Below are 17,415 nucleotides of genomic sequence, written 5' to 3'. Positions count from 1 at the left end.
AACGAAAATAAATTTTGAGAAACTAAGATGCTACATTAATAAAACTTGTTATTAATTGCTCAAATGAAATAGTATACAAATCCCCTCGGCATCCCCATTTCTCCATACTACCTATTTATCATTATTGGAACAAATCCTCTCCATACTGCTCCAGTGCACAAACTAGGCAGCAAAGAAGCTGCACCAAGTCCTTTATCCTTCTAAGGTAGATTTGAATCCGTTTCTCCCTATTACTTCCCACTGCTTCCAACTTATCCTCGAGGAAGAAGTCTAGAGACTAGAATATCACCTGATGCAGTGGTCCCCACTAAGTATTCTAGAATAACAAAGCATTATAAAGGATCTCTGCCTTGGATTGACCAAATCCTAAAATCAACTGTCAAATCTATTAAAAGAAGATCTTTTCTGAACATTTCATGCTTTGAACCCATGAGTTTTACTATTGATTTAGTGACTAAAGAGGGAAGTAATAATCATGCAAGTATGGGGGTGAATCAGTAATAAAAGAAAGCAATTTTGGTCCATTTTGTGGGATATACTAACAATTATTATCATTATTATTATTATTATTTGCTGAGGAAGATCAGCCCTGAGCTAATATCTGTGCCAATATTCCTCCACTTTATATGTGGGTTGCCACCACAGCATGGCTGACAAGTGGTGTTGGTCTTTGCCCAGGATCCAAAACCCTGAACCCGGCTGCCAAAGCAGAATACGCCAGATTTAATCACTATGCCATGGGGCCAGCCCCCTACACTAACAACTTACGTGAGGGCTCCTAATTGGAAGAACATCACCCAATAGTCTTTTGAAAATGAATGACCCACACACAAATTCTAATTGACCACCAAGGCAGGCAGAATAAAACAAAAGACTGTTGATACTTGGGGAACTTTTATAATTTTTTGATATCAGACTTGCCCACGTCACTGACAACACTTTGGAAGTACTAGAAGTTGTCAAGACAGTGATGAGATGAATCTATATGCTGAACAACATCAATACCTTTCATGGAAGAAAGCATAAGATGAGCAAGCCCCTGGTATTGACAGAGCATATGTGGGGAGAGAGGAGGACTTCTGACCTCTTCACAGAAAAGAGGGGTCCCTCTTTAGTCCAGGTCAACATTAGAGCTAGCTCATGGTGCTTCAGGACAGTAAACTTCTATTTTCTTTCAACAACCGGAGGCTGAGTTTCTACTGCATCTGGCGGAAGCCCAAGATGAATACAATAGATGGCATCCTCTTTTCTTGATTTCATTGTATTCTAAGAGAATTTATAACATCTTCTTGGGCCCCAGTGACAATCACGTTCAGGGTCCTATTAACTAAACCACTTTTTCCCTTGGTATTTTCTCAGTTCTTAATTCCTCACAAAGCAAATTTGAATATCCAAATTATATTTGCCATCTTTTAAATAATATTGCAAAAAGTTAATAAATACTTTGTAATGTAAAGTTTTATGGTAATATCCATTTTATTATTAGATGATATTTCTCTTTGTTAATACCCATTAAGGACAGACACCCTTTTAGATACCTCATAGTCTTCCTCCTCTATTGGAATTAATTCTTTTCAAAATTATTAAGGCAATCCCTCACTTATTTATCTAGCTTTAAGAATATGCAACTTATTAAGTGTACTTTCTTTCCCATTAATGAGTAAACGTTTTCCTCTGAAATCAATGCCAAGCCAGACAATATTCATTTTTGGCCCAAGCAGACCTAAAGGTAAATAGGGGAGAAGCATTGCCATTCAAAGACATCTGATGCATCTCTCTAAAATCCCAAATTACCCCATTTTTCTTGATTACCAAACATGCATTATTTGTCAGCCTCCTGACTCTGAACTCAGTTGTTAGGTGTCTTGAAAGTATGATGTAGTTGTTGCTGTTTTAATGGATATTCATGTTCCAGTTAACATATAGATTGCATGTTTCCATAGGTAAGGCATCACTGCAGAACTCAAAATCAAACTTACAGATGTGAGAACTATTTCTTTTGAAATGATGTAGGGAGGCACACATTCACTGTAATATCACATTTCAAGATTACAGTGCTAGGCGTAATGTATTGTCAAAGCACTGCATCAAAATTATTTAATGAATCTAACTCCAGTAAAATCTCTTTCCAATATTCCTTCCCATCTATTTAACAGAACATAAGAGAAATTTACTGTCCACTCCTGTAATTATTTTTCTATGTCTGAATATGTGTATGATTGAGGGGAGAAAAAGAAAAGCTGAGTTCATACCTGATATTTTAACTGATCAAAGTAATCTGGAGCAATTCTGGCTGAGATGGATACAACAGAGGGTTTGATCTAATTGGTGCATCATCAACTGACTTACATCTATTTGTGGAGTTTTATGATGACAATGACAATAAATATGAGCAAAGAAAATGTGCTCAATAACAATATTCCAAAGAAACAAACTTCAGATTCTTTTTCCAATGATCTATCTCAGACTATTAAAAAATATGCCACCCAAATAACTCTTTGCCTTAAGAAGAAATGTAGGAATCTCTCCCGAATCCATGTTTTAATTGTTAATTAGGAAAAAGTCAGTGCTCCTTTTTCAAATAAACCTAGAGTCCCATAATTAGACCACCCTAGAAATAACTGAACTTCTAGGAAGCAAGAACTGGGATAAAGAGCAATAATTTATGAAAATCAATAAGTAAAACGCAATTGGCCTTTGCCCTTTCTACTGACCCTATGCTAGATCAGTACTTTAGCCAAGTTTTTGTGGTGGTGGAGGGGGAGGTGTTTTTCACCTTTACTGAACTTCTCTACCAGGTGGAAACCTTTGGTAGCCTTTTAACACACAACATCACATTTTATCCTTACAACAACCCTGATTGGATAGGGACAATTATTAGCACTGTGTTACATATAAATAAACTGAGAGGCAGCGAATTAAGTAACTCTTCCCAAATCACTCAACTAGCACACAGAGCCTAGAGGAGGATGTAAGCCCAGGAGTCTCACTCTAGAAGCCTGCTTCCCTCCGCTCTGCCATGCAACTCCCATGTTATCACATAATGGTCATCTTTAGAAGGAAACACATGAGAAGACCCTCATCTGGAACAAACAGAGTTTTTAAAATTATTCCTCAATCAATCAGTAATTCTAAAGTTCTAAACCTAAGAAAAAGCATTCTATCACAAATTACTTTCAGGTCCAAGAGACAATCAAGTATTCCCCAGTCTCTGAAGATTTTTTTATTAGGGACAAAGGCAATCGCTGCCAAACTCTAATATCATTTTTAAAGTTTCTCTTTATTAAATCAATATTGGTTTGGCAGAAATCACACAAATGATGTTTTTGATATCTATGTCTTATTTTGTCTGATCATATATTTTGGTCTGTAAGCCATATACCTATTTCTCTAAAATATAAAATTAAATGATTTTCCAGAAATGCCTTATTTGGGAAATATATTTAACTTTTAAAAAAATTATTTAAATGGGGTTCAGAAAGGTGGCCCTAATTACAATACAATCTTGGAACTTTCTCTTTTAAACGATTTCTTTAAAGAGACTATCATCTCCTTTTACTTAATTTTAATTATATAAAAACTAACGATGTATGGCCATTATTTATTGGCCCAATAGTCAAATAAAAATGCAGGAACCAATTGTTTTTGTGTAGTTTTCCTAGAATCGCAGAGTAGTGGCAAAGTTAAGACTTGATTCCACATGTCTAAAATCCAGATTCTAGCTTCTTCCATGAATCTACCTCAGCCCCAACTCCTTGCTTCCTCTTTCAGAGTCACATAATCTTATATCCATTCTTTCTTTCATTTATTCTGTCATTCATTCACTCACTCTTTTATTGAACAATTATTTGTTAAATGTCTGTGTTGTAGACTAAACATTTGAATCCTCCCCAAATCCATATGTTGAAGCCCTAAACCGCAATGCGACTATGTTTGGAGATAGAGCCTTTAGGAGGCAACTATGGTTAAATGAGGTCATAAGTGTGGGCTCCTGATCCAATAAGATTAGTGTCCTCAGAAGGAGGGACACCAGAGTGCTCTCTCTCTCTCTCTTTCTGGGTGTCGGTGTGTGTACATGTGTGTGCCAAGGATGGGAAGGAAAAGGAGTTTCCAGGGACACAGATCAGTGTGTGCAAAGAATGGGGGCTTGATAGAATATGGGAACTATAAATCAGACATGGTTGAGGTGGGAGAGAGTAGAGTCAAAATGACCCATTTTTGGCTTGAGCAACTGGCCAGATGGTAATGCAATTTAGTATACAGGAAATGCACAAGGAAGGGAGCTTCGTAGGGAGAAAAGAGCAAGGATAGTACTGGAAATAGCAGTGATTTGTTCAGTTACAATAGGCTGGGTTTCTGTAGGGGAAACATTTAGTACAGAATCTGATGCATAGTAGGCACTCAGTAATTGTTTGCTGAATCTGGATTTCTTCTGTTCGTGTTTATTTTCCTTGGACTAAGACGCTGTTTCCCTTTCAATTCATCATTTTTAAAAATGAAGGTGTTTCAAAAAGAGAGGTCACACTACTTAATCAAAATTATCTGTCTAACCAAAGAGGAGGAAAATCAGCTACAGTTGAGGGCAAAGATGACGTGAGAACGATTAAAAATGAGCACACAGGAATAGGATGAGATGACTTTGTGAAAGTGCCTTGATGATCATGATTGGATTTTGTATTAACTAGGGTAAGATTTAAAAAGAAAACACTAGAATCAAGAACTCAACTGCTCCTTCATGGATAACAAGTTTGCCAAAATCACAGGAAAGTCCTTTCTCCGGTTTTGTGCATAATGTATCTAAAGCAGACAATCCCCACTCTCCAAAGCGAGGGTAACCATGAAAATGGTGAAGAAAACCATTGAATTGACCATCAACTAAATTCTTGAAGGACAGAGAGAGAGTGGATGATCTTCAGGCAAAAAGTCACGAACTATTTATAAAGCTATCTTGAATTCCAAGCAATAAAACAACTTGGTTTTGGCATAATGAAAACAACCATTTTACATGTCTCAAGGTAAGTATTTACTTATGTATATACTGAAGACATTTTACTCCAAGGGAAAAAAAAATAATTATTTTAAAATTTCCTCTAAATGTGGAATTTTCCCCAGGTTCATCCCCCAATCCATAGGTATCCTGTTTAAAGAGGCACAATCCTGCATTTACCAACCCTGTAATTGCAAAATAATTTCATTATTAAACCTTGGTTTATTCCAAGCCTTCTGGATAATCTCGAGCAGTACTGCACTTGTTGTTTCACTCAAGAGATTTTGTAATAAAAGTTTAATGAGTTACTTATTATTAGAATGTTTATAGCCATTATTTTAAGGTGAACAATAATGACGTAAAGTTCGTACGCATTTGGTTTAAAACGTATTCAACTCACATATCAGTTAATGCTACAGTGATTTTTTAAAAATCTCTTATCAATACACATGTCTAAAGGCAATGTAGCTAAACTGCAAGGTTACCAGAGCCGTGGCTAAGAACAAAACGAAGGAGGGATTTCTCTTTGTAATCACGTCAAATCCAGATCCTAATTTTTGGCATTTCAGAATTTGAACAAGAATTGTTTTTATTACGGCATTTTGAACAGATTTCACAAGGGACACGTATAAAGAAAAGGGACAAAAATTTGAAATTAAGTCCTGAAGGCAATGCATACTTATTTCTATTTTAAAAGCTAACCAGATATTCTATTAATGACCATAAATATTGAGAACACACCAAAATAAATCTAGTTTATCCGATTTCTGTCTGACTGAAATACTATGAAACCAAAGGTCAGCCACATCTCCAAAAAACACTTTCTTGCCCACATAGAAACTGCCTACAGGTTTTTCAGATATAGACCAGATTTTCCAGAAATTATGATGCTATGATTTAACCACAACAGTTTTCAGGTTATAAAAATAAATGGGAAGTATACATATCCACTGAATCTGTAGAAAAATTATAAAATCAGAAGAATAACATTGTTACTTCTTCTTATTGAAATAAAATTTATTTAGATTTTATATTCAGACCATAACTCCTCATTCTTAGACACCGTCAGATGGGTTCTGTGGAACATTTGGCTGAAACTAGCAACTGATTTTCATACCGCTTTTTGCTGTCATTTCTATACATGAATTACTCATTAAATCAATTTGGATACAAAGAATCATCACAGAACTCAGTACAGTGCTCACATTCTAGAAGCACACAGAATCAAAGCAGGGTTATCAGAGGCGAGGCAAAATCTATTAGAAGAACACAGAGCAAAATGAACATGCAGAACAGAAGTAAAACCAAATTAACTCATAGCCACAAAATGAAGAAAACAACTGTGTCCTCCAATCTTCCAGGAACCCCCCTCAAGAAAAGAAAAAATACAATAAACATGTCATATGATGACATTGTTCGCTTATGCCACATACTATATGGATGGCCATATGCAATGTTCACTATAAAAACCATACTTATTTCCTTAGGGTGTTTTCAAGTTGATACTATTCTTTGACCATTAATACTTGAGTTCTCTTCAGTCACGCTATACCTTTAAGCACTACTTGGTTTTATCAAGAAGTGAGCTTGTAAGGGCATTCTTTCTTAAAGACATAGTTGAAGACATTTTGCAACAGAATTTGCTTATTTTACCACCATTCAAAACAAATTCATCTCTTCTTTATACATCTGAATATATATAAATGTGTTAACTCAAAATATATTCTTACCTCCCATCCATAACTGGGGTCTTTCAAGTTTGACCTCTGCTCTCCCACATAAGGCCCAAACTTTTCACCTACTTCAATCTTCCTTTTGGTCCATATTCCTAGTCCTGCTCCAGGCATATTTGACTCTCGAAGCTCAAACTCAGCAGGAATAGGGATATCATCAGGGATGTAGATGGGGGCTTTGTAAGGAGAGCCCTCCTTTGGAGTGAATGCTTCGCTGGACGTGGCTGGAGAGCATGGCTCTTGAATATTGAGGGAGGGAGTGTTGACTACTCCATCTGCATCTGGCATCTCTTCCAAAGGAATTTCAGGGTAACTGCCATATACACACTCATTACCTGTGAATAAATAAGAACTTCGTGAATTCCTACTGATGTAAAAGAGAGAAAATTCCACAGCTCTGTAGTTACCTTATAACGTCGTTCTTGAAGACAAAATAGAGAAGAACGCTGTTAAAATATGCCTGCATTAAAATCTCTATCATTCACAGGGAGGGGAGGGGAGAAAGGATTATTGCCTTTGTGGTTTATCTATGGTGAATCCATAAATCAAATGAGCTAATCTTCAACTGTCAATACTCTCATGGGCCAGCTCAATCCATTACTGAGCTGGGAAGCAACCAACAATTTAATTATCAGGCTGAATAAAGTAGAGATAAGAAGTAAACATGTGTGTACTTACAACCCTACAAACCATCCCAAATTAGGAGCTGATAGCATTATACGATGTCTTGGAAAATTATATCATGCAATGGTATCTTGGACTAAATTGTAGGAGAGTCATCAAAGATTCCAAAGGCTGCCATGTGCAACAAAGCTTAAATTTGTGTGGCTGGATTATTTATTGGAATATTAATTTGTGTTTGTTCTCTCTCTGTTTTTCCTTTCTCATTTCAAACACATCGCCAAGCCCTTGGTATTTCCTTGCCTCAGTAACTTATGCAGATCAGAAAGGTAAAGTTACTTGAAGCTAGTGACTCCTCTGGACATTTGTAAAAGTTAAAATCATTAAAGAAATTGGGTGAGTTTTACAGAAGGGGAAAGAGAGAAGAGGGGGGCCTTAGGGTGCACCAAAAAGAGAATTTCCTCCAGAGCGAGAAATCAGAGATCAGAGGGCCTCTGCATGGAGCAGTGCCCTGGGGGAGGTGGCAAGACCTTTCAGGGGATAACAGGGTAGAGTAACTAGGAGTTTGGATGCTCAGGACCGGGGCCTTAAGGATTCCCCAAAGCAGCGCTAAAAGTAGGTGAGTGCATCATTGCAGACTTTAAGATCTTTATGCAACTTTGGGAGGAGGTGTAAGAACTTGACTTGAACTTGGCTTTCCCACCATGACTTAACTTGAATTTCCCACCAGTTCAGAGTTGAAGGGGATTTCAGCTGCCTTAAAGCAGACAAACACTTGTTTCTTGTCCACTAGGATTATGGACTGAGAGTCATACCTTATTTGATTGATTCATAGACCTTCAAGGGGAGAACTAAGAAAAATGGGTTAAAATTACAAGGAAATGGATTTCAATGAGAGCCATCCAAAGGTAAAACGGGTTACCTTATGTGCCCAGCTCTAATATAGTCTAGATAACTATAAGTTAGGGATGATATGGAAGAATTTTAGCTTCAGCTTGGTGACAGACTAGATGACCTTTAAGATCCTACCAACCCTGCAGTTCTATGAATTATTAAAGTCTTCCAAGATAGTTTATTGGGTTAGAGGGTAGAAAACCTGAGTTCTAGCCTCACTTCCTTCTCTGATTCATTATGGAAATTAATTAACTATAACACTCATTAACAATTACCCATCAAGTACTGACTCCTCTTAAAATTTTGTGAAGTGCAACGTAATAGTACATGCAAAAGGATCTTTCTAATAAAGTGCTTTGTTCTTGATTCAAACAATGAGATAATTCCATTTTAACCAAGCATAGAACCAAACTCCAAGACTCAAGCTTATACCTACGAGACCTTTGATGTCAACATACAAGCTTACTACCATTCAAGTTCAGCGTATCCAGAATCTTGTACATTATCATCTGCCCTCAAATCGAGTCTCCTGCCCAATTCCCCATTTCCATTAAGAATACTATTTTTCCCCTAATTATCCATGTTCAGAGGTCTAAAATAACATGGACATTTTCTCTCCTTCATCCTCCAATCTGTTCAGCCATAAAATGCTGTCCATTCTTGCAGGATCTTCATCTTCATCCCATGCTTTCAGTCCACATTTTCATTCCTGAATTTTCAACAGTCCCCTAAATGGGTCTTCAGACCTCCACCATCTTTCCAGTATCCCTCGACCCTGCGCCTGTACAGTGCTGCTGGATTTATCTTTTTCCCTGCACAATAGCCTCCAATAATTCCCAGTGTCCACAGGTAAAATTTAAAGTTCTTAGGATTGTAATAAAATTGTTCTTATTTTAAGACCATTCTCCCTTTTCCTCTGATTCTCAACACTCCTGGGTAGGAGCCCCCAGGCCACAGTAAGCGTATCCCTGTCTTCTGAGCTCAGTGAGCATCCTCTGCTGTTCTTCCTGCTAGGTCACCCTATCTCTGCTCCTCTGCCCATCCAACTTCTAGTCATCCTCCCTGGTCAACCTTTCCCCTCACCATCCCATGTAATACAAGCATCCTCCTTCCTTGAATTCTACATACTTTCCCCCCTCAGTCTGGTAAGCAAATAACACCATGCACTGTTGCTTAGAGTTTAAGATGAATGATTCTTTTATTCCCAAGTAGGAAATGGGCCCTTGCAGGGGAGACTCAGAATTCATACCTCTTAGGAATTCTCCAAGTGATCTGCATAAAGATGCTTAATAAATACCTGTTAAATAGACAACTAACATAACATGTAATTTTATTGAACTATTAAACCAAATCAAAATTTTTCTACCAAATATAAGAAACTATTTGGATCACAAAAAGTAGCTTTAAACCCATAGAAACAGAACACAACAGAGTACAAACTTTTCTTCAAACCAAACATCGAAAGAAACAATTTTAATAATATCCTGAAAGAATATTACCAGAAAAATATACTTCAGGGTCCAAACAGTTTGGTAAAGTCTATCTAATTTTATCCTTCAGGGAGATTTTGCGCTTCTACCTAAAAGTCAAAAGTTAACTAACACTCTTGACACAGCTAAAAACATATTAAAAAATCCCTCTAGAATCGTAACATTCACCTACTACAAACACAAAGTTACTTTACAGATTCTTAAAGGGATTTATCACCTATCGGGAAGATATTGTTTCTCTCGAGAAGTAAGTGCTATAAAGTGGAAGACATTGTGTAATCTATAGACTTGTCCACGCAAGCAGCAGGAAACAAAAAGGTATCCAGACGAAGAGAACTATTTCCTCCAGCAATTGTCCATTAAAGGTCAGTAAAATCTCCCCTATTTCCTCAAAGGGTTAAATCAGTCATACTGTCAGTTCCAGGGAAGTGATCTCAGATCTTAAAAAAGGATAGAGACAAGCCCATCTGGCCCCTCCCACTGGCATAGCTGACCCCATGACCTTTGAGTCACCCACAAACTCCCCTAACGCGTAATTTAAACGAGCGCGTTTGGATTTCAATTCCTGTGGAGACAGAATACACATGCGCGCCCAGGCTGCTGCACAGAAGAATTTGAATTTAAAGCCTGAACGCAATTCTGCTTACAATGGCAAAAAATTCCAATTAAATCTAAAGAACAACTGATATAGATCAAGCAAATCCAGGAGAAAGACTCGCAGTCCCATTCACCCATATGCAGGCATTAAATGTATATGCAAATCCAGGCAATTTTTTTTCAAACCACTGTTAATCTAGTATCATCTGAATTAAACATAAAAAAGGCTGTGGTGACAAAAAAATGGAAATACAAAACTGCTGAGTTTTACGTATCAAAACATACAACAATATTTCAATGTAATCTAGCATTATGAAATTTTCAACAGCAAATGTAGTTTATCACACTGCGTTGAATATTTGCATAAACCAAAGTAAACTAATGCCTCCATGTACATTCCTCAAGAACTATCCAAAAAGCTGCTAAAATATTTCATCTAAATGACAAACTGCCTCAATTATCATATCTCCGTTAAATCTCTGTTATTGGTGCAAAATATTGGTAGATCCTTTCCCTGAGCTATAACTATTGATAATTAAAGTATGGCTTAGATATCACACTGACAGATTGGGCACGTTTACGATAGGTAAATATCAGGGAAGAAGTGCTATATACATCAGTGGTCCCATAAAGATAAATAACTCTTGTAACTACTTGGAGCTAAGCTGCCTGCTACTGGAATTTGCTTCACGCATCCTTCAGGTGTGTCATTAACCAAGTGAGGGCAGAAGGACAAGCTTATTGTTGGATTTGAGGCAAATGACTTCGGAAATGCTCTTGGAAATCGACCTCTTTGATTCAAATTTTAGGTGTTCTAATATCCCCAGAGACCAAACAAGAGCCCACACTCGAGTTAGATTATATTTATTTCTATGACTCTAAATAACTAACATAGGTTTCCACTTGAGGAGCATTCCATTTTGAAAATATATCAGACTCTGCAAAGAGGAAATCGCAGAAATAATACCGATAATAAAAACTTCCATAGATGTATCTATATTTTCTCATTTTGACACTCACAATGCAAAGCGAAAACCATGGTGAGAAGAATAATCTCCCATTTTGCAAATCTGGACCCTGACACTCAAGGATGCTAGACAGTGGAGAGAAAGTCAAGTGAGACTAGAACCCACGTGTCCAAATCCAGTCCTCCCCCCAGCTCTTCGGCAACTTCTTTTTTCTTCTTTAAAGATATGTTTTAATGTTTGTTTGCTTTTTCGAAATTGTGGTCATACTATGTGACCAGCTTGTTTTTCTGCTTCTTCACTTGCTATTTTATGATGAACGTATCCTTATGTTTTAAAAAATATTTTCTAAAACTACATTTAATTGCTGCATAATATTACAATATATGAATGCACAAAAAGTGAGCTATTTCCACGATATTTATTTATGTTGTTTCCAATTTTCTGACAAATCTTAAACACCTCTGAAATGAACATTCTTTCATATCAATATTTACATTCATCCATTTTAATTTCCTCAGGTTGGATTCCTATAAGAAAGCTTAATGAGTACTGACAGATCACTTCTCAGAGGTCTATACCAATTTGTACTCCTACCAACCATACTGGCATTTATTATTATATCTTGTCTTTAAAAGGTATTAATACAATGGAAAAGATTATGTTGTATATCTATTGTTGCTCTAATTCACATCTCAGAGATTACTGAGACTAAGTATTTTTATCTGCCATTCATATTTCTTTTTTTGCAAATTGTTCATTGTTTTTGCCCACTTTGTAATTGGAGTTTATAAGTCTGTCTTATTAATAATAAAGAAACTAGCCCTTTGGTATAATTTTTGCTACTTTCCTCAGTAAATCATTTGTCTTTTGGTTTTTTAATGGGGTTTTTGCTGTATAAAAATTTTAACTTTTATGGAATGCAGTCTATTTTTCCTTTACGATTTCTCCATCTTTCTTAGAAAGTCCTTACCCATCCTAAGGAAAAAAAAAAGATTCTCTTGTATTTTCTTTGAGTTTCATAGTTGCTTTTCTACCAACCTTGGATTACCAATGATTTACTGCTGAGTGAAAAGCAGAGAAAAATGATTTCATTTATTTGAGCTCCTGTGAACGGCAGGCTAGAAAAAAAAAAAGCCATTTCACTCGTAATTCTTTGGTTCTTATTTGCAAGGCTGGCCTAAAATGCCTTCTCTTTTTGTGGGTTTTATATAACTCACCATTTGTTTCACTTGGCCTCTCTGCCGAGTTTAACTGCAAATCTTCTGGGCAGATGCCATTCAAAATCCTGAGTTCCACCATTAACAGCAATTCAGTACCGTCATAATACTTATCACTCAGCATTATCATTAGTGATACTAACATAAATGATTTTCCTCTCTACTCTTCACGTTAGTTCATTGATAGAAAATATTTAGCAACTAAACAGAGTTTAATATTACTATTAAAAGCATATATACAGTGACTACAAAGTAAGATACTTCTGTAGACATTAAACAAGGAAGCAATTCTTTGTACTCAGCTGTACATACACATGCATATCATACACACATCCATGTGCATTTGCCCAGTGTGTGTGTGTAATAGCTCAATAATCTTAAAAATAGACTGAGACAGAAACATGGTTTGAGATCTCAGGCAGACTGGTTGAGATCATAACTACATGAAACAACTGCCAGGAGGAGACCAGCTAGGGAATTGAACAGATTAGGTAACTCAGAAATTTAGACATTTCCCCCCATTATGTTCCTCATTGCAGTTTTGTAATAAAAACATGAGCAAACTTCAAAGGAAGCTCTGTAGTAAAGGTTAATTGCTACTAAAGAAGAGGGTGGGCCCAATTGCCGGTACTTTGTGCCCAACTTTCAAGCAGACAGGAAGGATTACACGTGGCTGAGAGCTGAGGATGCATGCCCAGCGCTAGGAGAAGAGGAGGCACTGCCAAACCTCAAAGCCCCACCAGGGACCTCCTGGTAGGACGTGAGCCATGAACACGAGTCCATGAGTCGGTGCCTGCTAATGGTGGGGCAGGGAAAGGAGGAGGAAGACATCAATTTCCTTCCAAAATTCAAACCCGACATGCTCTTCTTCCCTTGTTAGGACAATTCCAGAGTGGTTACAGAGGCGTGTTTGTGAGAAAGCAGAGGATCTTAGGAGCCAGTTCTTGTGCACCAGCAACACAACCAATAAATGTGTGCCGGGCTTGAGGAAAAGGGTGGAGCCTGTGTAATGCCAGATGCATACATAGAACAAAGAAGTAGGCTATGAACTGGCCAGCAGAATATTCTGTGAGAACGGCCCCAAGATAATGAAATTCAAGATCCAAATGAAAGAAAGAAAGGAAACTAGTACAAGTAAGGAAAATGAATTTGCACAAAGTTGACTTAAACCATCTTTGAAGGGCTCTAAGGGTCCAGAGGTATAGGCTTAGAAAACAGAGGCATCACGTTGAATGGGAAGCTGCTGACGGACACAGACTTCAGAATGTGCTGCCTCCACAGAGTGGGGAGAAGAAAACAGACTTCCATGGAGTCTTTTGATGCTGGACTGCATTTTTAGAATCCATGTCCCCAAAGACCATTATTTTTGTGAAATAATCTATCAACATGACTTGGCACATGGAATTTTTTTAATGACCTTCTAAGCTTCCCTGCACCTCCAGTATTTGCTACTTCCTTGTACCATGCTATTCCATCTCTTCCTTATGGAATTTTTTTTCCAGTGTTTCCTAAAAATATTTCCTTTAGGGGTTGTCAAAAAGATCCAAAAAGTGTGGAAGAGTGTGGGGGAAGCTAGCAAGGCAGATGCCAAAAAAATATCACATGAATTGAAAGAAAGGGACCAAGTCAATGAGCAAACATTTATCTTTCTCATAGGATTGTGGCATACCTCTTGCTTGTCCTGTGGCTTTTAAATCTGGTTAAGAGTTTCTCCACTCTCCTAGGAATTTCATGGATGTTTCACTAAACAAGTATGGTTTGGGAATTAACCTGGTAGCTTCTAAACTATTATGAAATGGGCCTGGCCACTTCTAAAAGTCCCTGTTCAGAGATGGAGCTAAGCTTTTTTTGAAATAGTTATGGAAAAAAGTTGCTAGAAAATTCATAGTTGAGGAATCAGTAAAGCCCTTCGGTATCTACTGACAGAATCTAAAATAGCTAAAATAAAGAAGCTAAAACTCTGTGAGCACTACTCCAAGGAAAACTATGACCTGGTTAATGTTTGGCTTATTCTGTTGTTAGGGAGCTATGATCACCAATACCCACTGGATGGCCAGGTAAGAACAGACTTATCACATATCAAGCAGAGTTTCTTTTACATTATAACTATGCACCTTCATTTTCTTTTAGCAACACAAATTTTTAAGACTTTTGGCAACGTTTGACCTGATGGCTTTTCCCATAAGCTTTTTACATCCCCAAAGTGATTTTCCTTCAGATTCATTTAGAGTAAACTAGAAATGCCCTGAAATTATGTCACAGAAGACTGGGTGGTTACTCCTCAGGCAGTCTGAAATGACCAGAGTACAGCCTTTCAGTATTCAAGCCATATCTACAGTAATTATTTGCCAGCGTATCTAAAAGAAGGCAGGCATTTCCTGTTGCACACAGATGGGACAGTCTTATCTAAATTACTGTTTAAACAGGTATTTAAGAAAAGACTATCACAGGCAGGAATTTACTGATGACGGAACACATTAGTTTAGGGTTGGACACATTAGTTGAGGACTAACCATTGTCAGGAAAGGAAGCGTATCAGCATCAGGAAGGTATAGAGAATATTTTACAACTCCCATGTGGGTCAAATGGGGGATTGTAAACTATGCCATTTACATCTGGGGAAAGCAGGAGTGGTACAAGCCCTAACATGGAGGTCTGGATGCAGTACTATGTCTCCAGCGCCCACAGTAACCTTGAGAGTCAGAGCTTTACAGTCAGAGCTCTTTGGAGTCCCTGTTTTCCCATCCATAAAATGAGCACATTGGACAAGTTCAGCCCCAGGTCCCTTCCAGCCAAGCAATCCCAGCTCTACATAATGAAAACCAAAGGATGGTCAAAGTTTGGTGTACCAAAAGCTTATAAAATATATTTCTTGGAAAGACACTTTGAGAATTGGTTTGATCTCTCCCAACATGTAACCTAGGAGAGACTGTACTCTGGCTGCCTAACTTTGCTCTAACCAGTGAAACTGGAATTTATTCCCAGTAGAGGCTTATAAAACTGGGCTGTTATTCTCACATTAAGTAGACTGCCCTCTGGTGAGGACTGTGGTTTACGTGTGGGCAGAATGTGTGGTTTACTACCTCTAATTTGTTTATGTTGTTGACGGTGGTTTCAGAAGAAAACTGCAGTCCTTCACATGCTAAAGAGTGACCTGATTTGTGTCCTTTAAAAAACAAGTGTTTAAAGGGGGGGGAGGGCAGCATGAGGGCGCATTAATGTGCCATTGCTAATGGAGGAGCAACTGGGATCCCTTTGACCACAGCTCTGCTTCATTCAGCTCTGCATGTGAAATGAGAGCCCCAACTTGTTTATTATAATTACCTAAGTGTGGCTTGGCGGCTTTTGGCAGAGATCCTTCTAGCCTCCAAAGGAGAGACCAAAACTCAGGAGCTACAAGTTAAAGGAAGTGAGGGGAGCACATTTCGTAGCAAGGAGACAGAATTCTAATATAAACTGGGTGAAAATATTCAAAACAATCCCCAAAAGATGAAAATCACAAAGTAAAGGAGATTGAGCTCTCCTTTCTACCATATAGTAAACAGACATAGGTGTGCAGGAGAACTGAATTAACAGTGTAAATATAAGCTCAAATTCATTCTCACAGCTGACTTGATGCAGACCCTTCCTGACTGCTACAAAACAGAAGAGCTTTCTTATAGCCAGGAGTCCTACATAGAGAAAAGAAAATAATTATGCATGTCTGGCAGAAGAGGGAGTTGTAGCAATGGCTTGCCAGTAAAAAGGAATGTGAACAAGCAAAAGAACACTAACCTAACCACACTCCATTTGATAAGGAGCAGAGAGTGCCCAAAAGAACGAAATTTTGTTAGAGTCTCAAAGTCAGGTTTTATTTGAAAATGAACAATGGTCCTTGTTCTCACAAGGCTTGATAACAGAGACAACAATGACTTCTGATCTTAAAATGATTCCGGCAAAGTTCCTTAATTTGGCTAATTTCAGCTTGGACTCTGACCACACTGCAAATATAGCATCTTCAATGTCAAATAAGTTTGGATGGTTCCAAGAAGTATAATTTTCTCCCCCCATTTCAAACTCTAAAGGCCCCCATATTGAGTTTCTCAACACTACCTCACATTAAACGTAAAATCATTCAAAACCATGGGGATGGATGGAATGTCATTGAAAAGCACAAAGGAAAGGTTTTTTTTTAATTTGAGAAGACATTATACACTTTGATAAAAAAATGTTTCAGAAAAATATGAACAGATGTGCTATGCATATGTGTATACACATACTAAATAGCACTTATGATTTGAAAGGGGGTAATTTCAACATTGCTAAGTGGTAACACAAGCTAGGTATTTAAGGGAATGATATAATATGACAACTTCATAGACTACCAAACTATGCATGGTCTCTGGAAACTGTCATTATCAACGTGTACAATAACTAGTAGCATTAGGTGGTCTGTACAGTATCCTTCACGTCTAATTGAGTCACACAGTCTAAGACACTTGACGGGCACCAGGCACTGCCTCCTAATGAGAACTGACTTTTAAAGAAAGGCTTTCAGGACCTCTTCTATATAAATTACTATCGTTTGCAGCAAGAGAGGATTATAAATGTTTGCTGGCAAAAACTAAATTTATTTACAAACTGGGTCTAATTTATTTATGGCTCCAGTACAATCAGCTTTTGTCGAAATATTTATGTTATCTGTACTTCTGCCTCACTAAACTCTACCACAATCATAAACACTGTTGAAAAATTATTTGCAGTTAGCAGGATTTAAACTACCTATTATATCACCAGCTAGTGCCAGTAAACTTTTGCACTGGTTGATAAAGTTTCCTCTGTGGAATAAATATACATTTGACTTTCAAAATCTTTGGTGGGCTCCGTACTCTGAAAAGTGAAGGATTAAACAGATGTCCCACACTTTAC

The 17,415-nt window shown here is 37.5% G+C and overlaps 1 protein-coding gene across 12 annotated transcripts in view; it reads right to left on the bottom strand.

Moving 5' to 3' along the window:
* MECOM (MDS1 and EVI1 complex locus) overlaps positions 1-17,415 on the bottom strand; it is a 533,910-nt gene that overhangs the window by 269,602 nt on the left and 246,893 nt on the right. For all 12 annotated transcript variants that reach the window (XM_046658725.1, XM_046658720.1, XM_046658714.1 and 9 more), the window contains one exon: positions 6,718-7,055. In XM_046658725.1, the coding sequence (XP_046514681.1) occupies positions 6,718-7,055 (338 nt within the window). The remainder of the gene's footprint in view (positions 1-6,717; positions 7,056-17,415) is intronic.

The sequence above is a fragment of the Equus quagga genome, chromosome 4, assembly GCF_021613505.1.
Source record: "Equus quagga isolate Etosha38 chromosome 4, UCLA_HA_Equagga_1.0, whole genome shotgun sequence".
Classification (NCBI taxonomy): Eukaryota; Metazoa; Chordata; class Mammalia; order Perissodactyla; family Equidae; genus Equus; species Equus quagga.
This window is presented reverse-complemented; position numbering and strand designations above follow the sequence as displayed.